The sequence below is a fragment of the Apium graveolens genome, chromosome 2, assembly GCF_009905375.1.
Source record: "Apium graveolens cultivar Ventura chromosome 2, ASM990537v1, whole genome shotgun sequence".
Lineage (NCBI taxonomy): Eukaryota > Viridiplantae > Streptophyta > Magnoliopsida > Apiales > Apiaceae > Apium > Apium graveolens.
The window spans coordinates 91,957,302-91,982,116 of record NC_133648.1 but is presented as its reverse complement, the minus strand read 5'-3'; the positions used below and the strand labels follow the sequence as shown (position 1 = coordinate 91,982,116).

Genomic DNA, 24,815 nt, shown 5'->3' with positions numbered 1-24,815 from the left:
ATATGAGCATCTCAGAGCATGTAAATGTTCCTAATTAACATTCTCATATTTTTTTCTTCTTAAAAGAAAAAAAAAATTATTGTTGCAACAGGAAGGCCAATACAAAGGCCACAAGGAGCTCTTTTGAATTGGGACTATATTTAAGGAGTTGAATGCATTAGAATTGATAGCCATAAAAATATTACAATGTCAAAGATCGGCTGGCAAGCCTTTCAACTTTTATATATCTAGCTACACTGCAGTTTAAAATTTGGCCAGTGGCCCAAATTCACTTGGATACCCTGTCACTAGTTATACAGCTAAAGCAAAAGCAGAATGGAATGGCTACAGACACATTGTTACACATTAATGAACACTCACTAATGCAAAGCAAGTGAAATTCTTAGTATTTCGGTGCAGGCTTCTGGGTTGGCAACAATCCAAATCTCTTCTTCAGAAGAACTCTTTGTCTCGAGTACTTGTCATCAGGAGAGAAACGAGCTGAAGAAAACAAATGCAATGGTCAATACAATGCTTTTTTAAAAGTACACCAGTGTTCATTTCTTAATGTTAATGAACACTGCCACCAAGGAAAATTTGGTAAGGTACCAGACAAGCACTCAAATATAGACTTGTTTCTACCAACTTGTCCCGGTAACACAAGTACAAGCTCTGTTGATATTAACTTTAATGATTATCTTCTTGACCAGAATTGTAAGTGATAATATTCTATGTCAACAAACTTACTGCAAAAAGTTTCTAGAGTTGGTAAATACCATTTGTACAGACCTATTAGAAGATTTAACTGTGTAGACTTTAAGTACTTCAACATTTTTGGTATTTAAATTAACCAGATATTCTTATAAAATAAGTTGAACAGCTAGAAAATTTCTAAAATTTCTGCTTTTATGCTAGCATGTGATAACAAAATATTATACAGCTAGAAAACAAAGAATATAACACTTTTGATTTTGTATCTCTCTTCATGATCCATAATATTTATTGCAGTCGTACAAACTTATATTATAACTTATACTAGCAGACAACTAGACTTACGATAATTGTTTAAATCTAAAGTGTTTTTAACTTTTCTACTGTTGAATCATTTACTGAACCTTCAGCCACTTAATATAACAGAGGTTCACCCAATAACGATTCACGAGTCACTTTTTCTGAATTTAACGAGTGTCCCATTCATTCACAAAGGTAACGGGGCACTGCTTTTTTCATCAGGTTATACTTTTAAGACAAGTAAAACACTTTCAGCTTGGTGAAATTATAAACAGCAACTATTTAGCCTATCTACTTCAAACTAACATTTTGTAATTTGTCCAACATTGTATTCAATATTACCAATATTCATTACTGCCCTCGTCTACACTCTGTCTTCTAACGTCTTAACTATGACCATGGTTTTCAGGATCTCTGTATAAGTCAATGTAAATTTCATCATAACCCCCCGCCCCAAAAAAAAACCTCTCACTACACTGAATACAACAAATGTAGTCATTTTTCCTGAATTTAACGAGTGTCCCATTCACAAAGGTAACGGGGCACTGCTTTTTTCATCAGGTTATACTTTTAAGACAAGTAAAACACTTTCAGCTTGGTGAAATTATAAACATCAACTATTTACCCTATCTACTTCAAACTAACATTTTGTAGTTTGCCCAACATTGTATTCAATATTACCAATATTCATTACTGCCCTCGTCTACACTCTGTCTTCTAACGTCTTAACTATGACCACGGTTTTCAGGATCTCTGTATAAGTCAATGTAAATTTCATCATAACCCCCCGCCCCAAAAAAAAACCTCTCACTACACTGAATACAACAAATGTACTTAAAAGTTTGTAACATGCTACCTGGATGAGCAGATTCTGTGGCCAACCCGAGTGGTGTTTCTTTCTGCATTATTAAAATATTATCAAAAAAACGGAGGGAGCAGAACATAGAAAACAGTAAAGTAAACCTAAAATCATCATACAAATTATTTTTATGCAAATATGAATTAATCACCGACAATCTGTGAATACTAAGTTTACATGACAAATCAAGAAAATATTCCAAATTGCAATTAACACACACAGACAAATAATCTTCGGCATACAATATCCCCCGTGTACTTTGTCAAAAATCTAAAACAATAAAATCCTAAAATAGCAAGCTCACAGCTCACAGTACAATACAAGATTCTCTATCAACTGGCAATTAAACACACACATGACACAGCTATATTTACACAACCTTCACCATAGGTCAACCTCATGTAAAAATACGAAATCAAATTAAAAAATGCAGAAAGAAATACTCGAGAATACAAGATAAAAGCTATTCCTTCTTCCTTAGAAACAAATTTCAGCCTATACAACCCGGAAAACATTCAAACATTAGAGGCTCAATAAACAGATGCTTTTAATAATAAACAAACATACAAAATAAAAAAAAAATTAATAAACCAGATAGTAAATAAAACTCAAGAATTAGGGAAATAAAGGAACAGACCTTGGTAGTGTAAACTTTGTCACCGTTGTCATTGATATAAAATTGAAGATACATCTTTTGAACTCTATTGACAATCAAACAATTCAAGATCAGATTTTTATACACTTTGTATATAAGTTACAGATACTAATTAAACGTAAAAATTTTGTTTAATTGAGAAACAATGGTGAAGAAGGTGCGATTACCTGAAGAAAATGGAGGAGAGAGTGGTTGAATGCTAGAAGATTTTTAGGGTTTTAGCACAGGGGTTCTAATTTGGTTTAGGTTTATACCCGTTTATTATGAGTCTTAATGGCCCATTTTTGGGTCATTGGGCTTTACCGGACTTCTTCACCTATTCTGTATTCGATGGATATGGGCTGAGGGTCTATGACGTTAGTGTATACTTTCACCGAAAGATGAAGTAAATAACAGAATAAACGCCGTTAACGGACGAAGCGATACCGTGGATGAAGATATTGTACAGTCGTTGTTGGAGATGTTAGATGAACATAATTGTTTGGTCAAGGGTTTCTGTATGGCACGTGAAAGGTGTTGAGTGGTATTTATGATACTTTATAACGCTTCATTAAACTTTGAATTGGTGTATTTGTACTCAAGTTGTTGGTGTTTTAATATGTTTTCTAGTATTTTTGCATTTCAGGCATTAATCCGGAATTCAGGTGAATTAGCATTGATTTTATGCTAATATGGTGTTAGGATGGTGTCCAAGGAATAAAGCTCGTGAAGACCAACTCATTGCAGTAAGAAAAGAAGAAAATGGAATTTTCACCAGAAGGCCAGCGCGCCCGCGCTGTCACAGCGCGCAGCCGCACCCGAAGTACAGAGACACAGCGCGGTCGCGCGCCGCCGGGTTGGGAAATTTAAATCCTGATTCTTATGGGCTTCTGATTAGAGGACTTTTACTATACATGGGCTGCTATATATACCTAAATAAAGGTCGTTTTTCATAAGAAGACGTACCAGAGCACAAGGAGAAGGCGTAAGAAGACCGTTTTAGCGCAATTCAACGAAGACGAAGAATATCTAGTTTATATTTGTGATTCTTTATTCTAAGTTGTAACTTTGGATGCTAGTTTTCTTATTCGTGAAACTATACCCTTGTTTCGTACTTGGTTTATTATTTATTTAGTATAAATATTACGTTTATTATACCATGTTTTCATCGGAACCCACGTTGATGATGAGTCTGATTATGGGCTAATCGTTATCGTCGGGTTCTAGCGGATTTATTTATGGATTTCTTTAGTTAATTTGTTTCGGTACCTTAGTGTGTGGTGATTGTATGATAACCTAGTATTGGTTGTGCTTATTCATCTTATGAGCGTCGCGAACTTATAAGATAGCGTGTTAATTCTTAATTAAGCGACAGTGAATTTAGGGATTTAGAACTTGTCATGCTAGCATAGGTTCGTGTGTTATTGTTATGCATGATTCGTAGGTAATTTTAACCATCTTACTTGCCCTATATAATCACGATAGATAACTTGTGCATTAAAGTGTTATGTTGTCAAATTCTATAGACATATAGGGTCTCAATATAATTGGCGTCTATTCAGCTTCTATCTCTTTTGTGGATGTCTGGTAGTATGGTATTCATACAACGAAAGTTGGCGTTTATCAGTTTCGTGTTATCTGATTAGTGTCATCACCATTACATGCTAAGGTTAAGAACGAAAAGGCTATTGAATGAAGTATTTAATGAAGTTAGAATTCCATGTTTGTGTCATATATTATTCAACTCTTTTTAATCTCTTAGTTAATGTTCTTTAATATTATTCTCAATAGTTAATCGTAGTATGATAAAAACCCAAATTGTTATTCGTCTTAACATTGAATAATAGCCATATCATTGTTGCATAAGTGCATAAATCACAAAGTTAATCTAACCAGTCTCTGTGGGAATGAACTAGAATTAATTCTATATTACTTGCGTTCGCGTATACTTGCGTGAATTATTAGCGCGTTCTTAGCGACTAACAAGTTTTTGGCGCCGCTGCCGGGGACACGGTGTTAACTTTTAGTTTATATGTTTGTCATCAGTGATCGTAAAAGTTCATTGACTCGGACATTGTTGCTTACCTACTCTTTTCCTTGTCGTGTTTCGGGTATTCTAGCGAGCGTGTATGCATACGCATTCGCGGGCTCGTAAGAGAACTCTAAATCAAGCCGAGAAAGAAGCTGTAGTGATTCGAAGGGAAGTTTTTGAGGACGAAGAGAAAGTCGAGGAACCAGCTTTAGTAGTGATGGGAGATCAAGCAGAAATTCTTAAGGCTCTGATGGACTATTCTCAGTATAAGATCAATGATATTCAGTCGAGCATCATCAGATCAGCTATCTCGGCTAACACTTTTGTGATCAAGTCGAGCACGATTCAGATGATACAGAACTCAATTCAGTTTGGGGGTTCTCCTACAGAAGACCCCAAAATACACATCAGGGATTTTATTGAGATCTGCGACACTTTCAAGTTCAATGGGGTGACTGAAGATGCTATCAAGCTGCGACTCTTCCCATTCTCTCTGAGGGATTAAGCAAAGTGCTGGTTACATTCTCTACCACTAGGGTCTATCACCAAATGGGAGGATCTTGCTCAAAAGTTTCTCACTAAATTCTTTCCTATGGCGAAGACTGCTGCAATCAGGAATGCTCTTACTCAGTTTGCACAGCAAACTGGAGAATCTCTGTGTGAGGCTTGGGATCGATATAAGGAGATGCTAAGGAAGTGCCCACATCATGGCATGCCTGAATGGATGATTATAAACTATTTCTACAATGGTTTGGGCGCACAATCTAGACCTATGCTCGATGCAGCATCTGGTGGAGCCTTATGGGCCAAAAGCTATAATGAAACTTATGAGTTGATTGAGCTTATGGCAGCTAATGAATACCAGAATTCTACGCAAAGAATGTTGCAAGGCAAAGAAACAGGAATTCTAAAAGTGGATACAGCTACTGATATAGCTGCTCAACTTTAAGTTTTGACGATGAAAGCGGACTCTTTGGCTAATTATGGAGTTAATCAAATCACTAGTGTTTGTGAACTTTGTGCGGGGGTACATGAAATTGAGCAGTGTGTTATTTTTAGAGAATCAGCTCAATTTGTGAGTAACTTTCAGAGATCATAGCAACAAGCTCCAGCCACTTATCATCCAAATAACCGCAATCATCTTAACTTCAGCTGGAGTAACAATTAGAATGCGGTACAACAATCTTATCAGCCATATACAGCAAAGCATTATAACCCTCCTGGTTTTTAGCAACCATAATATGCCCCTAGACAACAACTTCAACTTCAGCAGTTACCGCAAGCTAATGAAAAATCTGAATTGGAGGAGTTGAGGCTTATGTGCAAGAGCCAAGTTGTATCCATCAAGACCTTGGAGAACCAGATTGGGCAAATTTCTAATGCATTACTGAATCGTCAACCTGACATACTTCCGAGCGATATTGAAGTGCCAAGCAAGAAGGAAGCTAAGGAGCATGTTAAAACAATTATACTGAGGTCTGGTAAGTTTGCAAATCCTGAAAAAGCTAAGACTCCAGATTCTGAAGTTGAGGCAGAAGAAGAAGAAGTGCAAAAGGAAGTAGAAGTGGAACCAAGGAAGACTGCTGTTGAGCATACTCCTCCTGAGGGTAATACAGGGGAGAAACAGATCTATCCTCCACCTCCTTTTCCTAAGAGGTTGCAGAAGAAAAAGCTGGATAAGCAGTTTGAGAAGTTTCTGGAAGTGTTCAAGAAACTTTACATCAACATACCTTTCGCTGAAGCTCTTGAACAAATTTCTAGTTATGCGAAGTTTATGAAAGGTATTCTTTCTAGGAAGGTGAAGCTTGATGACTTAGAGACCGTTGCTCTCACGGAGGAATACAGTATTGTGCTGCAACAGAAATTGCCTCCGAAGCTTAAAGATCCTGGAAGCTTCAATATTCCCTGCACAATTGGAAAGATGTCATTTAACAAGTGTCTATGTGACTTGGGAGCTAGCATCAATCTGATGCCCTTGTCAATCTTTAAGAAGTTGGACTTGCCTGATCCAAAGCCAACTTATATGACTTTGCAGTTGGCCGGCCGTTCTATTACATACCCGCGAGGTATTGTGGAGGATGTCTTGGTCAAGGTGGATAAACTCATCTTCCCTACTGATTTTGTAATTCTTGATTTCGAGGAGGATAAGAAGATTCCCATAATCTTGGGAAGACCTTTCTTGGCGACTGGCCGAACCTTGATTGATGTGCAGAAAGGTGAGGTCACCATGCGAGTGTTGGATCTGGATGTCATTTTTAATGTGTTCAATGCGATGAAGTTCCCTTCGGAAAATGAGGAGTGCTTAAAGGTGGAGTTGGTTGATTCTATGGTTACTTCAGAACTTGATCAATTACTAAGGTCTGATGCCTTAGAGAAGGCCTTGTTGGGGAATTCCGATAGTGAAGATGATGAAGGGGATGAGCAGTTGAAATTTATGAATCCTTCTCCCTGGAAGAGGAAGATTGATATGCCTTTTGAATCTCTTGGAATGGAGGACCTGAACAAAGCTCCTAAATGCCTCAAGCCATCTATTGAGGAAGCTCCTACTCTTAAGCTTAAGCCTTTACCTGAACATTTGAGGTATGCGTTTTTAGGTGATGCATCTACTTTATCTGTTATTATTGCATCTGACCTTTCAGGTAGCGACGAGGAGAAGCTCTTGAGAATTTTTAGAGAATTCAAATCGGCAATTGGTTGGACTATAGCAGATATCAAGGGAATCAGCCCTTCGTTTTGCATGGACAAAATTCTGCTAGAGGAAGGAAGCAAGCCTACTGTTGAGCAACAGAGAAGGCTAAATCCGATCATGAAAGAGGTTTTGAAGAAGGAAATTCTTAAGTGGCTGGATGTAGGGATCATCTATCCATTTCTGACAGTTCTTGGGTGAGTCTAGTTCAGTGTGTACCAAAGAAAGGAGGTATCACAGTCGTTGCTAATGAGAAGAATGGGCTCATTCCTACTCGAACAGTCACGGGGTGGAGAGTTTGCATGGATTACAGGAAGCTGAACAAGGCCACAAGAAAAGATCACTTTCCTCTACCGTTTATTGATAAAATATTTAACAGACTAGCTGGGCATGAGTACTACTGTCTTCTGGATGGCTATTCGGGCTATAATCAAATTTGCATTGCTCTAGAAGATCAGGAGAAGACGACTTTTACTTGTCCATTTGGTACTTTCGCCTTTAGAAGGGTTTCTTTTGGGTTATGTGGAGCGCCGACCACATTTCAGAGATGCATGTTAGGTCACACACACACTGTAGAGGGGGTGAATACAGTGTAAAGTATAATCAAATCGAACTTTAATAACTCAAGTAACAGAAAACAAACTTTATTGAAATAATAAACTCTGTTACAGTATGGAACTGTTACCTCTCAGTGATGAACAAATATCACAAGAGCTGCTAGGGTTACAATGAATAATCTTCTCGAATATGATAACACTTATAGTGTAAACCCTATGTCTGTGTTTATATACTACACAGTTACAAGATAATCACTAATTGATATGGAATATAATTCTGCTTCCTAAAATATATCAATCAGATATCTTTTCTTCCAAGTATTCTATTCTTCATAGAATTCCTTCTTCATGCATATCTCTTCTTATGTTTGTCTCGATCTTCTTTCCTTTAATCAGCTGTTGTCCTTATCTGAACGTCCTTCAATACTTAAGTTCTGATATCCATCTTCTGATGATTATCTCCTGATAATATAAGTACTGATATCCTTAAGTCCTGACTTCCAGTAAGTACTGATTTATCCTGTTTAAGTAAGATCTGAAAATTAAACATAAATCATATTAGCCATGACATTATCAAATATATCTAACAATCTCCCCTAACTTGTAAATTAGCATAATATACAAGTTTAACAGATATTTGATGATGTCAAAAACATTAAGTACAAATGCATGAGAATTAGACTAGATAACTACAACTTACAGTCCTTAAAGCTTTACCAATCTTTAATTTCTGATAACAACTTCAGTCTGTACAAATATCAGAATTTAAGTAGTTGTAGATCTTGACTTGGATTCATCTTCTGATCTCTCTGATGTCAAGAGTTGTTCTGAGATAGTTCTTCAACAAACATTTCTCAGCATATCTAAGTTCATCAATCATCCTCCTTTTAGCATCTTTAAGCTCTGCAGTATCTTCAACAATTTGAAAGATTGCAGACCTGAGATCATTAATCTTAGCTTTTCTTATTTCCTGATCCAGTCTGATCAAATATGCTTTATCAGACTCAAGATTGAATTCCACAGCCCTGTAACCCAGAAAGGTAGTTATAATCTTAGCAGTGTTGGGCTTCATTTCAACTATATCACCCTTGTGATCTCTGTACTTTGGAAGATATGTGTTGTCAGACTTAACATAATAAAGCCTTTTCTGTCTCTGAATCCGATCCTTCAAATAGTTTGCAGCAGTTTCCGTTAATCTGTCATTCACTTGAAGTAAGAATAGTACATGCTCCAGTTCTTCAAAATACTTTAATGGAATGGCATTTTGCCTTATATGATAAACCCTACCATCTGTCATGAAGTACAATAAGATGTGTTCTTTCAAGTAGGTATGGTAAACCATTTGTACAGATTCCAGTTGATTCAATCTCTCAGGAGTTGCTCCAATACCTGGTTCACTCAAGGAAGTTGGATCATTGGTAGTGTTCTGTATTCTTCTTTCATCAACACTTCCCAATCCAGTTTTATCTCTTGCTTCCTTTCCAGTAACTACTCTTGCTTCAAAACCACTTGCAGCAGTCTTCAAAGGTTGAGTCTGTTTCGCTTTAGTGAATCCTGGTAGGAGTTTCCTTGATTTATCTTCTGATATCAAGTTAACTTGAGCTATGTCAGAGGTTACTTGCTTCTTCGAAATATTAGAAGTTACTGTCTCTTGACTCTGAACAACTTGAGCCATGTCAGAGGTTGTCTTAGAAACTTTTCTTGAAGTCAGAGCAAGATCATCCTTTTCATCAGTGATTTCTTCATTCTCAGGAGGCACATAAACCTTGATAGGTTCACCAACTTTTTCTTTACCCATGGATCTTGGATCTTGGATCTACCTGTGGTTGTGATTTAGCCAATGTTGCTTCAGTATTTGTCCTTTCTTTTATCACAATGCCTTTGAGTTTTGGAAGTGTCTTTTTACCAGAAGCTTCAGATTTAGATGTGACTTGCTCTGATTTAAGTCTGGCTTCTTCTTCCATTAAACTCTCCAAGTCCATTCCTGGATTTTCCTGAAGAAATAACTGTCTTGACATTTCTTCATCAAGATCTAAAAGTTCATCAGAACTTATCCTTTTACCAGTAGCAGAACTAATTCTTTTTCCAGTATCAGAACTTGTCCTGTGACTTGTGATTTCAGCTTTTCTTGATGAAAAACTTGTACCTTGACTATGACCTCTACCCATTCCAGAGTTTCCTTGGTCATCCTTTTCATCATCCTTCCCCTTCAGTGTCTTATCAGTTTTGCATTTGGACATAATAACTTTCTCCCCCTTTTTGGCATCAGCAGGCAAGAGAAGAGAGACAAGCAATTCCACTGAGGCTTGGATTTCATTAAGTTGAGATTGCTGAGAAGCTTGATTTTTCAGAATATCATCAATCTGAGCTTGTTGTTTCTCTTGAGTCTTCTCAATATAAGCAACTCTGTCAAAGGTAGGTTGGAAGAATTTTTTCTTGTCAATCTTCTGAACTTGTTCTTGCTAAATGAATTCTTCCTGAATCTTATGTAACTCTACATGAGTGGTAGAATGAAGACCTTGTAGATGTTTAGTACTCAATGCAGTGACTCTAAGCTATTTTTTGAAATCATCAGTAATTAAGATCTCATCAGCTTTAATCAAGTGCTCAACAAGATGCTGTGCAGATGGGGCAATGTAAGGCATATGTCATAGCCTATTTGTATATTCGAGGATTTAACTCAACTCAAATACGAATGTAATAAGTAAATAGTGGATCTATCGTCAAAAGAGATCTCGCAAAGTAACATCTGTCAAAGGATTCAGAACAAGATTCATCTACAGACTTGAGGAATTAATTCACTGGAAGAAGTTCAAGAAATTGATCAAGCCTCAGTGATATAAATCAAGGTCGTGGATTTAATCAAGTGACAGAGATCTCGTCAGGGTATCAAAAAATTACAAGGATTTAATCTGAAATCAAAGTCAAGACATGAAGAAACGTCACGGAAGTTAGTCACTCATGAACCAGACAGTACATCGAGTGTCAACATTGAAGTGGTGGAATTGATTCATAATTCTCAGTGATTTTCAGAAGATTTTCAGAAGAATGGTTGCTACTCAGGATTAGTATTAATTCTCTATTAATTAATTAAGTCATATAATTTACTTAAGAAAATAAATTATATCTGCAAAGATTAATTTATTTATTAATTGAATTAATTGATTAATTAATTCAGAATTAATATTAAGAATTTTCAGAAGTTTAATTGGATTAAAAACAGTCTTAAAATCAGCAAGACAATTGAAAATGAACTAGCATGACAATCTGGATTGTCATGCCAAGTCATTTCAATAGTCATACCGAAAGTTCTACTGGGAAGGAGTTTGTCTTGCTAGTTCAACTGATTGTCATACCGAAAGTCATTGTAGTTCAATCAGATTGTCTTGCTAGTACAATCAATAGTCCTACCGATTATCTTGCTGAGCTCAGGATTGTCTTGTCAGTTAAATGAGAGTCTTTTGATTGATTTAAAAAGAACAGAAGCAGCATACATTAATAATTATCCAACAACCAAGAACACAGAAAGAAAAGCAGCGGCAGAAAACATTTTATTTTTCATCTGCTAAATTCAAGATCACATTTCTAGTTTGTAAAGTTAAATCCAATCAACTAGAAATCATTCTCTTGTTCTTGTGTAACTATCTAGCGGATCAAAATCCCTAGAACTTAATCTCAAATTACGTTTAGCATTTGAATCTTTTTATTGCAAAAATAGAAAAAGTTCATGTTGAATTTATTCTAGATTTGTGATAATTAATTTGAGATTAATTCCTTGTAATCGATATCGTTGTTGTAACACCTTTCAAGTTTAATAATATTCTTATTTAACTTGAATTTTGTTTCAATTTTTATTCCGCATTTTATTCGATTATTTGGTACTGTTTGTATTCAACCCCCCTTCTACAAACACATTGGGACCTAACAATTGGTATCAGAGCCTTCTGATTAACGAACAAATCAAGATCCTAGACTTTCATGATTTTTCAACTCCTTAAATTTTTATTTATTCAAAAATTCATAATGACTTCACAAAAAGTTGGAACCGTTAAAATTCCACTATTTGATAAAGAAAATTATATCATGTGGAAGAAGAAGATGCTCTTGTTTTTACAAGTTGCAAATCCCAAATATCTGAACTTGTTAAAGAAGGGTCCAAAAACTCCGATGGTTATTGAACCAGAGGTGATAGAAGATGATGTTGTGATTACCAAAGCTAGAACCTATCCAAAAGAGCCTGAGGATTTTTCTCCTGCTGAAAAAGAAGAAGCCTCCTTGGATGCCAGCCTTCAGTTAATTTTAGTTGATTCCCTCGATCCCTTGATGAACAGACATGTGATGAACTGTAAAAATTCCAAACACATCTGGGAAACTATTGAGGTGATTAATGAAGGTACAGAGGAAGTTAGGGAGAACAAGTTGGAGATCCTAACCTCTGAGTATGAACATTTTAAATCCAATCCAGGAGAAGGAATTACTGAAGTGTTTGAGAGGTACAATGCATTGATCAACAACCTGAACATAAATGGAAAATATTATTCAATCAGGGAGGTCAATAAAAAGTTCCTTTTACCACTGCCAACTCATCTTGAACATAGAATCACTGCCATAAGAGAAGCTAAAGATCTGAGTGAGATTTCTTTGGATAGACTCTATGGTGTGTTAAAAACCTATGAGTTGGAGCAGATTCAGCAGAAGGAAGTCTATGGGAAAGATAGAATGGTCAGCACATCTACTGCTGACCATTGGGACTCTATGTAGCTATGTAGCTAAAGGTCAACAACAACAACAATCTCAACAGTCGGAGAGAATGGTATAGTTTTCCAAGGCTGAGGAAAATGTGATAGTAGCAGAATATGATCCTCCTACTAAAAATCAATCCAGTGATGATTTTTATTCCTTGGAAGAGCTGGAGCAATTGGAAGATGAGTCAATAGCCCAAATTGTCAAGAGATTCTCCAATGTCAGATTCAAGAGAAATCCCAAGTTCAAGTACAAGTCTAACTACAACAGATTCCAGACAGGTGGATCTTCATCCTCTAACACCAGTAGTGGTGGATACAAAACAGGGATGGTTGATCGGAGCACCATTAGATGTTATAACTGCAATGAGTTGGGACACTTTGCCACAGAATGCAGGAAGCCAAAACAAGTAAGGAAGAACTCTTATGATTCAAATCAGAAGAGTAACTCTGAAAGGGCTTACCTGGCAAAGGGAAGAAGCTGGGATGATACTGATAGTGAAGATGAAGAAGATGAGAATCTTGCTCTTATGGCTATTGATGGAAAAGGTTCATCGTCAAAAAAAGAGGTAAAATTTACTGATGTTGAATTAGTTTATCATCTAGGAGGTTCCTTAGATTGTGTTCATCGTGATAATGAACTATTAAGTCAGCAGATCAAAGACCTTGAGAAAGAGGTCAATGAATTAAGACTTGTGCACATTAATCAAGACAAGTTAAAAGAACAAGTATCTTTTCTAGAGAATAGAGTTGACTGTTATAGACAACTCGAAACTATTCTCAAATACAAGATCACCGGTCTTGAGACTAAGGTTAGAGCCTACTTCAATTCTTGTTCGAAGGCTAAAGAGTTCTAGAGTAAGCAAGCTGTTAATCAAACATCTGGAATAGGTTATGATTACAATGCTGCTATTGGAGAATTAGGCATAAACTCCCCTCCTCATGTCTGTGCTAAAGGTAGGGAAGTACCACATATGCTTAAGGGTGTTGATGAACCCCTCTATAAAGCATCAATTGCTGAACCATTTGATGCGACCTCTTCTGTTATTCAAGAAGAAATACGTGCTGAAGATCATGCCAATGAGAAGGTTGTTTCCGAGTCAAGTGTGTCGAAAGTTCCAGTCAAAGTTATGAAAGCAACTGAGACTAACTCAGACATACATGAGTTGGATAACAAAAATGCCATGTCTACCATGCATAAATTACCTGCTGTTAATCACTCTTATAAAGCATGTGGTGTTGCTAATTGTATGTCTTGTGCTTTTAATTTGATGTATGCTTATTTTAATGGTATGCATGTTTCTAGTGATAAGACTACTCCTCGTCACCATGTGAATAATAAGAAGCATGATAGGTCTAAGACTGCTAGTCCTTCTAAGGCTAGAAAGGAGACATTTGTGCCTAAGCCTAAACATAAATTTGTTAAGGCTGTTTACAAGGTCAAATGTTCAGTCATTGAGAAAGTTGAGACCATGAAAATTAAGAATGTTGTTTTGCCTGACAAAGGACAATTCTACAAGTATGCCGGGCCCAACCAAGTTTGGGTTCCGAAGAAGGTCTAATCCATTTGTAGTGCAGGGCATTAAACAGGTGGAACCGGTAGTGTGGATTCTTGATAGTGGATCGTCAAAGACATATGACCGGAGATGGAGCCCTGCTATCAAATGTGGTTGAGAAAGCTGGCCCCCTGATTACCTTTGGAGATAACAGCAAAGGTTTATCTGAGGGATATGGTTGTTTGCAAGCTGGATATGTTATCAGTGAAATTTTGTATATTATGCTAGGTTATTATCAGGAAGCAGTATCTAACATATAGCACCAGTGACGAGACTTGAGAATATTATGACATATCAGGCACCTGATGCACATTACACTTGGAATTGGACTCTAGTAAGATGTGTACAAGTGTACTCCTGGTTGGTGAGTCAAAAGAGGAAGTCAATGCACCTCAGTTCATGGACTTTGCAGTTGCAGATCTATTGGACTATGCAATCTCTTCTTCACAATCTCACTTCAGGTTGGTATGAACTAGTGTACTGCTCAAGCAATCGTCATATTTATAACTCTCTAATCACTAGGCACAATCATATTGTTTAATATGTGCAGTGAGTTTTAGGAGTAAATCAAACTTCTTTCTACATTAGTGATTTCTTATTTCATGTAAAATCCTTTGAAATCACTATTGTACATCATCTCTCTCAAAAGATTAAATGTATAATTTTCATTCATTATAGATCTTAAGTACATTTTATCTCTCTATATTGCCCTATATTCTGTGATACAGGTTCAGTCTCCAATGACTTTCTTTCATTGATAGTCATAAGGTTGAAAACCCACAACTTCTATCCCAGACTGTAAAGATAAACACAGAAACAGAACCAATCAACACTCTCTTACCACTAAATATAGTATGAATGAGCGTGAGGGAGATAGTGCCTTAGTGCACCACATAAGGAAGGTTCTGTAGTCAACCTAGTAGCTCTGTCTCCTACATAGATGAGTAGTATTTAAACCGAGACAACTGCTAGCCCCCATACATCTTCTCAAAAAGATGTAATGGATGAAAAGGCACAAAAACAGTTACTAGATTCATTCTCTCAACAGGGTGCGTCTATTGAAATTTGCCTGTCGGCCAAGGCATCCGATGTAGTGTCACCACTTCAAACATAAACAATTCTTGATGCACAAGGAGAGGTTACACACACAAAGGATGAGTTGACGGAAATAAGAGTTTCGACCATTTTAAGGTCAGATTCGATTGTTTAAGGTTCATTAATGGACCAATTGCCTTTACAGGTGTTAGGAGAGGATACTGATCCAAAAGCCATATGTCAGTGGTCAGTATCTACCTCCCCAGGCTTAAATCCCCTGGATGCATATGCAGATAGTGGATCTGACATAGGTGCAGATCGGCAACTTGTTGACAATGATTCAGATTTTACCTGATGAGTCACAAGGAAATGTCTTCACAGACATTAGAAGGGAACCTTGATCTTTATGCTAAATTCTTTGGATCATTGTTTACCTTCCCAGAATTCAAATCTGGAACCCTAAAAGGGAAACTAGCAACTTGTAAATTATGACTCAGATTCATCTGATGAGTTTAACAAGGATGGGGATTTGTGAACTCCCATTGCACCACCTGTGACCTCATTAAGGATGGCTAAGGTGATTTTCCTTGCAGGTACAGCTGATTTTTGGAGCTATGAGTGGAGTGATACACTTGTGAGAATGAGTGTAAACACGAGTGGAGAGAAGAGTGAAACACATGTGAGGTACACTAATCAGAATCATACACTCACAGTGAGGAAGAAAGAGAAACTACTTGTTATTTCTTTTCCAACCAAGTGAAATATGAGAACTCCTTCAGACGACATACATTCCTTCTTTAAGGGGGAAATAAAAGCTTAAGTAATAGTTTGGAGGATTTCTCAACTAAGGGGGAGAAATAGCAGGGAGGAAGAAAAAGATCCTACATATGTACACTACACCACACCATTGTTGTTTGTAACTACGGATCCTATTGTACGGGAGAGGTGGTAAACACAAGGTGATTTTCTAGTAAGGGAATAAGCTGTTTTCTAAAAGGGGAGTACCATTGGTTTTTATTAGCAGATCCTATTGTACGGGAGAGGTGGTAAACGAAGGTGATCTTCTTTAATCAGTTGATTCTCATAGGGGGAGAAGCAAGAGAGATATGTGCTTCTCAACAGGAAATTTGGTTGTACAAAAGAAGATGAAACTACTTGAAGATATGTTTAGTCTAGAGGAACATCTATTTGGAATCTGGAAAAGGTTAAATGTTATCCAGAACTTTTCTGCTATTTACTTTGCATTTCTGTTTATATCTTTTTCTTATTTGTTAGTTGAGTTATCCTCTAGGTATTTGTTGTTATTGTCTAACAAACAAATAGGGGGAGATTGTAAGGCATATGTCATAGCCTATTTGTATATTCGAGGATTTAACTCAACTCAAATAAGAATGTAATAAGTAAATAGTTGATCTATCGTCAAAGAGATCTCGAAAAGTAACATCTGTCAAAGGATTCAGAAACAAGATTCATCTACAGACTTGAGGAATTAATTCACTGGAAGAAGTTCAAGAAATTAATCAAGCCTCAGTGATATAAATCAAGGTTGTGGATTTAATCAAGTGACAGAGATCTCGTCAGGGTATCAAAGAATTACAAGGATTTAATCTGAAATCAAAGTCAAGACATGAAGAAACGTCACGGAAGTTAGTCACTCATGAACCAGACAGTACATCGAGTGTCAACATTGAAGTGGTGGAATTGATTCATAATTCTCAGTGATTTTCAGAAGATTTTCAGAAGAATGGTTGCTAGGGGTGTACACGGTTTGGCCAACCCGACCAATCCAAACCGAACCGACCCTATTTCGGCCGAACCAAACCGATTTTTTTCAACCCGATATATAGTTGGGTTGAAAAAATGTCAACCCGATTTAATTGGGTTGGATATGGTTTTTGATAATTTTAAACCAATCCAACCCAACCCGATTAAAATATATATGTACATGCTAATAAGTTAATCCAAAATTATGTTTAGGCCATTTACATAGATCCATATATCTCTAACTCTAAATGTAACTTATAACCTCCGTGTTCGTAGTTCATTTCTTAATAACAATAGATGTTTGATTAGTGTTATATTTTTTACATTTATGATTCATTTCAATATTTAAAGCGTAAGTAATATTATTAGTACTTTTGATGTCGAAAATTAGATGTTTAAGACTATTCAATATGGAGGATTGTAATATTGTTTTGAACTATTTTCAAGTGTTTTAAACTTTGAAACCTTATGTATTATTATAATTTTTTATATTAATTTTGTATATTTAATAAACCGATCAAACCGATCCAAACCGAACCAAACCGAAGTATACAAATTGGTTTGGGTTACAAATTTAAACGGTTTGGGTTGGTTTGAAATTTTGAAAACCCGAACTAATTGGGTTGGGTTGCTAAATTCTCCCAACCCGCCCAACCCGATCCGTTTACACCCCTAATGGTTGCTACTCAGCATTAGTATTAATTCTCTATTAATTAATTAAGTCATATAATTTAATTAAGAAAATAAATTATATCTGCAAAGATTAATTTATTTATTAATTGAATTAATTGATTAATTAATTCAGAATTAATATTAAGAATTTTCAGAAGTTTAATTGGATTAAAAACAGTCTTAAAATCAGCAAGACAATTGAAAATGAACTAGCATGACAATCTGGATTGTCATGCCAAGTCATTTCAATAGTCATACCGAAAGTTCTAACGGGAAGGAGTTTGTCTTGCTAGTTCAACTGATTGTCATACCGAAAGTCATTGTAGTTCAATCAGATTGTCTTGCTTGTACAATCAATAGTCCTACCGATTGTCTTGCTGAGCTCAGGATTGTCTTGCCAGTTAAATGAGAGTCTTTTGATTGATTTAAAAAGAACAGAAGCAGCATACATTAATAATTATCCAACAACCAAGAACACAGAAAGAAAAGCAGCCGCAGAAAACATTTTATTTTTCATCTGCTAAATTCAAGATCACATTTCTAGTTTGTAAAGTTAAATCCAATCAACTAGAAATCATTCTCTTATTCTTGTGTAACTATCTAGCGGATCAAAATCCCTAGAACTTAATCTCAAATTGCGTTTAGCATTTGAATCTTTTTATTGCAAAAATAGAAAAAGTTCATGTCGAATTTATTCTAGATTTGTGATAATTAATTTGAGATTAATTCCTTGTAATCGATATCGTTGATGTAACACCTTTCAAGTTTAATAATATTCTTATTTAACTTTAATTTTGTTTCAATTTTTATTCCGCATTTTATTCGATTATTTGGTACTGTTTGTATTCAACCCCCCTTCTACAAACGCATTGTGACCTAACAGGCACAGGTAACTGAGTTCGATTCCTTGGTCCACTCCTGTCCTGCAGGAGTTTCACTCCAAGGCACTGGTGCTTCTCTTGTAACAAACTTCTTAACAAGTTCAGATTTAAGAACAGTTTGTTGAGGAGCATGTCCTGAAGGACATGCTTTATCAGCATCTGCAGTTAGAGCAGCATCACCAGTATCTCCAGCATTTGCAGTATCAAAACTTACAGAATCAGTATCTTCTGATAAAACAACAGTATGAGTAGCAATGGAGGCTTCAGGATCATCCTCTAATTGCTGATCTGGTTCCAAGTTCTGGATCAACAGCCATATCCTGATGTTCACCTATATTCTGATCTTCAGCATCTAGATGCAGAGAAGTTGTAGTAGATAATTCTGGAGTTTGAACAACATCAGTAACAGGTGTAGTTGATGGTTTAGTTGCAGTTGGAGCTTCTAAGTAAAGTACTTCAGGCACAACCAAGTTCTGGATATCAATATCAGCACTTGTGCCTGAATTAACAGGAGAGACAGTCCTAGGAGACACAGAAGATGTGTTGGCCTTTTCAGTAAAAGCTTCCTTAGTTGAAGGTAATGGAGAAGCAGGGGCCTTAGCAGAAACTGGTTCTTATGAGATCAGAGATTCCTGATCCCCTTCCTTAGCTACTGCTTCCTCATCATCTGAAACTGGCCTTTTTGCCCTCTGTTTCTTGTATCTCTTTAAAGATATGGATTCCTTGGGAGTTTCATCAACAGTCATTCTTCTAAGCCTTTTGAGAAGCCTAGATCCCCCAATTGCAGAATCCTTCTGAGAAGGAACTTTCCCAGCTTCTTTATTAACAGGTTCTGAAGTAGAAACATGTTCCTCACTATCAGATTCATCTCTCAAAATAATCCTCCTTCTCTTCTGAGGTGTTTGAGAAACAGTCTTTATCCTCTTAGCCTTGGAAGATGAAGGCTTCACAGTGGGTGCTGAGGATGAAGGTTGAACTGTTTGTGAAATGGAGAGATATGATTTGAGATATTGTCTGAGGGTAGGTCGAGTAGTATGAGTGGTATGTTCTGATGGTTACTGTGTTGTTTGGGAGGTGGTGCTTGGTTGGACATCAGGATAAACAGATCTGTAGGTATTAGGATCAGCATTTACTAAGATCTGTTTTACAGATTGAGGAATCTGTAAGGGTCTAACCACCCTTTTCTTAAGATAAGCATTTACTAGGTCATTAAAAGCCCGTTTTGCAATTTTGAATGGTGAAATTAAGGTACTGGCTAATTGAGGGGGATTAGTACAGCAAAAGTTATATATAAGCTGACAGAATCTAGCAAAATAAACTACATTTCTGTCTTCGGTCATCCTATCCCCTATGAAACCTATCACAGCATTTGCAAAATCGAAATAAGTTTGGTTAATGATTGCATACCCGATGTGCTGACTCATTATAGGGATTGCATCAAAGTTGGAACACTTGTTCCCAAAAGCTTTAGTGATGCAGTCGAAGAAGAAGCTCCATTCCTTTCTGATATGAGCCCGTTTCAACTGCCCAAGCTTAGCCAAACTCTGCTCATATCCCAAACTGGCCATTAACTCCTGAAGAGCTGATTCCTCTAGGGTTGAAAAAGTACATCCTTCTGGTAAATGGAGAGCCTTTCGAATTGTACCAGGAGTTACAACATGTGTAGAATCATCCACTTCGAAAATAATACTGGGAGTACCATGTGTACCACCATTATCAAAGTGCCCAGTCCGCCAAAATGTCAGAACTTGTTGGCTTGAAAAGACTGAAGGCTGGGTCAATGCATACCCAATTTCACTGTGTGCAAGAAGATCTTGCACAAAATGCAACTCAGATGGAGCTTCAGCATGATCTAGAATTGCAGCATAGTTATTTGGAACAAATTTAGCTCCATCAATGATCAAATCCTTAGGTGCCATGAAAATAATCGAGATTTAAGAGTTCCTGTTAGGTGTTTGATAGAATGTCTATATGAAAAACCAACGTCAGGAGAAGAAAGAGAGTAAAAGCAAATAGAGAGATAAAGTAGAAAAGTGAATAAAAGATTAAAAAAAATCCTCTCTCTGTCTTACTTATACTTTGAAAAAAAATGTAACCGTTGGACACCTGTCAGACATGCAGTAATAATGAATAGTTAATGGGCACGGGAAAACAGTAATCATTACTTACCCACTTGTAGTTTTTCAAGGAAAAACCGTTCCACTTACCCAGTAATTCCATTAATCAAGGTAAATCAGTTTTAATTCAAAATTGACACTGTTTCCACTTATTCAATTATTTTTCACTGCAACACCAATATTCTGAAAAAAATTCGAGTGAGAATGACCAAAATAAATCAAGGGAACAAGTACTGATAATGTAAAATCAGAACTTAATTTAAATTAAAATTGAAATGGTCATCAAAATATGAATATTTATCAGGATTTATCAATGCATTTCAGAACATCTCAGAGACAGGAACTTGCAAAAAAAGAAATTTCATTAATATATTAAGAGAATACATTCATGAAATTTAAATTACATCAGAACTTTTACAAGATTATCCTAAGCTGCTAAACCTAACATCAATAGCCTTAGTCCTAGCTCAAGAAGCAGGGCAAGGCTGACGATGAAGAAAAACAGGAAGAAGAAACTAAATCATTTCTTCTTCCTACTCTCGACAAACAGAATAAAGAGTCGTATGATTCGCTCTTGCTGGCGGAAAGCTTTCAGCCTTTCCTCCTCCAATCGCTCCAGATGGCGATGGTAATCCATGTAGAAGAACGGGAGGTGGGTGAGTACCTCCTGGGGAACTGAGTCCCATATCTCATTAGGAATGACAGTGACGTGCCATTCCTGCTGCCAGGCTTCACAGCTCAGCTCCATGTTGAATGTTTCATAGTTCAAAAATATATTGTAATTGACCATGGCGTTGTTGATATAAAGAAAATGGAGATGAGTTTTGTGATAAAAGAGTTGATGTGAAGGCTGATATGAAGTGGTTGTTTATATAGGCCAAATAATGCCAGGAGACGCAAGGAAATTCATTACTGACAGGTAGAATTAATTCTACCTCGTCTCCCTAGACTGGGAAGACGAAAAACAGTCATTGGAAGTGTAAGTCAGGGTTTAATGCGCACAAGTAACAAGTAAACATTGTTGTACATGTACATGAACCACTTTCCCTAATTATTTTGACTGTTAATATTCTACCCAAACATGGTCTGATTTAAAATGAAACTGTTTTTAGATTTTATCCACAAATAAGTCAAGTAAAAGATCAGATTTTAATTATCAGAACTTAGACTTATATCAGAACTTAACAGTTATCAGAACATAATTTCTTAACTCGAAAAATGAATGCCTATCTTAGTAAGTCCTCACACAAATTCTGATATAGATTCTTCAGAACTTAATCATCAGAACATGCAATCAGAACTTGTCCTCAGAATTTGTGCAATGTGACACAGAAACTGTTCATCTAAAATAACATAGATCACCACAGTTATTTTCATCATTCATATGGAGTGTTTAGTGTGTGCATTAAGCTAAATATCAGACAAAGAGTAAAGTCTGATTCACTTCAGTATATCTTAGAAATAAGGCATAACTAAAACTTTACCAAAAACCTGTCATTATTCTGAAACCTACTATTGAATGAGTTCATGCTTGAGTCCATCTCAACTATTTTGTGCTAATTTTGTGCATCTTTTTAAATTCCATTTTACAGTGGCTTCTCAGTGTAAGTGAGTCACGACTGTTTATCAGAATTTATGCTATTATCAGAGTATTTCTCCAGTAATCATAGAGTGTGAAAAGTCACCAAGAAAATATTTTACTTTTCTGATGCATATTTACTTAATACTAGCAATGCACTTAGGTCGTTCCTTCCACATTTGTACTCTAGATCTCAAAGGAGTACCTGAATTTTAATCCTTGATTCTTTTTCTTTTTCTTTTGATAAGTGAGGTTTATCAGCACTTAGTACATCCAAACAAATTTACTAGCATCAGAACTTAACAGATGAGAAGTAATATTCTAGTTTGTGACTTAGTAATAAGATAGAAAAAGTAAACTCAACTAAGCTCAATATCAGAATTTGTTTGTGTCAATAGATTTCCACAGAAATAATTACTTCTTACATGGGATCCCTAGTTTATTGAAGACTACTAGGTCAGCATCTAGCACAGGTATCCTCATAGGATTGAGTAGTTACATTAACAGACATATCACTATTATAGTTTAGAAACTTACATCAGACAATAGTCAGTACTTAAGCAAATTTTCAATTAAGCACAGAATACACAAAGAGAGTAATTTCTGTAAATACTGATCATAAAGTCTGATGCATCAGAACAAAACTAAGAAGATTTAGAGAAAGAACCTGAAACCATTCCAAGTTCTTTTACCAATCATGTAAAAGTAGCTTCACACAGTGGTTTTGTGAAGATATCTGCTAGTTGTTGATCTGTTGGAACAAAGTGCAATTCCACTGTACCTTCATCCACATGTTCCCTGATGAAGTGGTACCTGATGCTGATGTGCTTTGTCATAGAGTGTTGAACTGGATTACCTGTCATAGCAATAGCACTTTGATTATCACAGTAAATAGGGATTTTGAAATATGTTAACCCATAATCCAATAACTGATTCTTCATCCAAAGAATCTGTGCACAACAGCTTCTTGCAGCAATGTACTCTGCTTCTGTAGTTGATGTGGAAATTGACTTTTGTTTCTTGCTAAACCAAGAAACCAATCTGCCTCCAAGAAATTGGCAGCTTTCACTTGTGCTTTTCCTGTCAATTTTGCAACCTGCAAAATCTGATTCTCTGGGATACCACAATCCCAGATCAGCTGTTCCCTTAAGATACTTGAAAATTCTCTTCACAACTGTTAAGTGAGGTTCTCTTGGATCTGCTTGAAATCTTGCACAAAGACAGGTAGCATACATGATATCAGGTCTACTAGCAGTTAGATAGAGTAGAGAGCTAATCATACCTCTGTAATAAGTAATATCTACTGATTTACCAGTATCCTTGTCCAGTTTTGTTGCAGTGGCCATGAGAGTGGATGCACTTGAACAATCTTGCATTCCAAATTTCTTCAGCAAGTTTCTGGTGTACTTAGTTTGACAAATAAAAGTGCCTTCTTCATTCTGCTTGACTTTAAGGCCCAGAAAATAGCTAAGTTCCCCCATCATACTCATCTGATACCTTGACTGCATCAGTTTGGCAAACTTTAGAAAGTCTGTCATTTGTAGACCCAAAAATGATATCATCAACATAAATCTGGACCAGAAGTAAGTCCTTTCCATGGTTGAGGTAGAACAGTGTTTTGTCTATAGTTCCTCTGTTAAATCCACTTTCCAGAAGAAACTGAGCTAAAGTCTCATACCATGCTCTAGGAGCTTGCTTAAGTCCATAAAGTGCTTTATCAAGCCTGTAGACATAATCTGGATATTTGGAATCTACAAAGCCTGGAGGTTGTTCAACATATACTTCTTCCTCCAATTCTCCATGGAGAAAAGCACTTTTCATATCCATTTGAAAGACAGTAAACTTTTTGTGAGCAGCATAAGCCAAAAATATCCTTATGGCTTCTAACCTAGCAACTGGTGCAAATGTTTCATCATAATCAATTCCCTCCTGTTGATAATATCCTTTTGCAACCAGCCTTGCCTTATTCCTTGTAATTATGCCATCACTGTCAGTTTTGTTTCTGAATACCCACTTTGTACCAACAACAGATCTATTCTTTGGTCTTGGCACTAGGGTCCAGACTTTGTTTCTTTCAAATTCATTTAACTCTTTCTGCATTGCTTGCACCCAATCAGCATCTTGAAGAGCTTCTTCCACTTTCTTTGGCTCAGTCTGAGAAAGAAAAGAATTGTAAAGACATTCATTTGAAGTACCTGTTCTAGTTCTGACACCTGCATCAGGATTTCCAATTATCAAATCAGGTGTATGTGATTTAGTCCACTTCCTTGCAGATGGAAGGTTTCTCTAGAACTGGATGCTCCCCCATGATCCATGCTGTCTTCATTTTCATTTTCTGATGCTCCCCTTGAAACTATGCTCTCTGAGTTGGATTCTTCAGAATTTAGATTTTCAGAACTATCAGAAATTGGCTTATCTGAACTTGACGAATCAGAACTTGAAGAGCCAGATGTATGTTCTGATGCTTCTTGAGATGTGGTAAGATCTTGAGTATGCTCCCCCTGTATAGGTGCATCTTCCTTTGGCGTAGTCACCACAGTTTCAATAATGTCAGAGTTTAATCCATCAGAGTTTGCAGTATCAGGACTTAGATTGTCAGGATTATCAGTATCAGAATTTGAGTCTTCATTTTCAAATCTCAGCTGATCATGATCAATAAAATCTTCAAGTCCAGTAATCTTCTTGTCATCAAAAGAGACATTGATAGACTC

At 36.5% G+C, this 24,815-nt stretch overlaps 1 protein-coding gene and 2 non-coding genes across 3 annotated transcripts; all 3 read right to left on the bottom strand.

Annotated features, from left to right (window-relative positions):
* Positions 1 to 139: 139 nt before the first annotated feature.
* LOC141707652 (H/ACA ribonucleoprotein complex subunit 3-like protein) lies at positions 140 to 2,849 on the bottom strand. The gene is made up of 4 exons (XM_074510947.1): positions 2,672 to 2,849; positions 2,487 to 2,550; positions 1,847 to 1,889; positions 140 to 480 (listed from the first exon to the last, which is right to left on the bottom strand). Exons 2-4 carry the CDS (start codon positions 2,538 to 2,540, stop codon positions 383 to 385), a joined length of 195 nt encoding a protein of 64 aa, XP_074367048.1. The 5' UTR covers positions 2,541 to 2,550; positions 2,672 to 2,849; the 3' UTR covers positions 140 to 382.
* On the bottom strand, positions 1,072 to 1,206 carry LOC141709977 (small nucleolar RNA snoR74). Its single transcript, XR_012570524.1, has one exon. It is a non-coding gene; the product is annotated as a small nucleolar RNA snoR74 (small nucleolar RNA).
* A 2,273-nt stretch (positions 2,850 to 5,122) lies between the features above and the next one.
* On the bottom strand, positions 5,123 to 5,229 carry LOC141709173 (small nucleolar RNA R71). The gene has a single exon (XR_012569763.1). It is a non-coding gene; the product is annotated as a small nucleolar RNA R71 (small nucleolar RNA).
* Between the last annotated feature and the right edge of the window lie 19,586 nt (positions 5,230 to 24,815).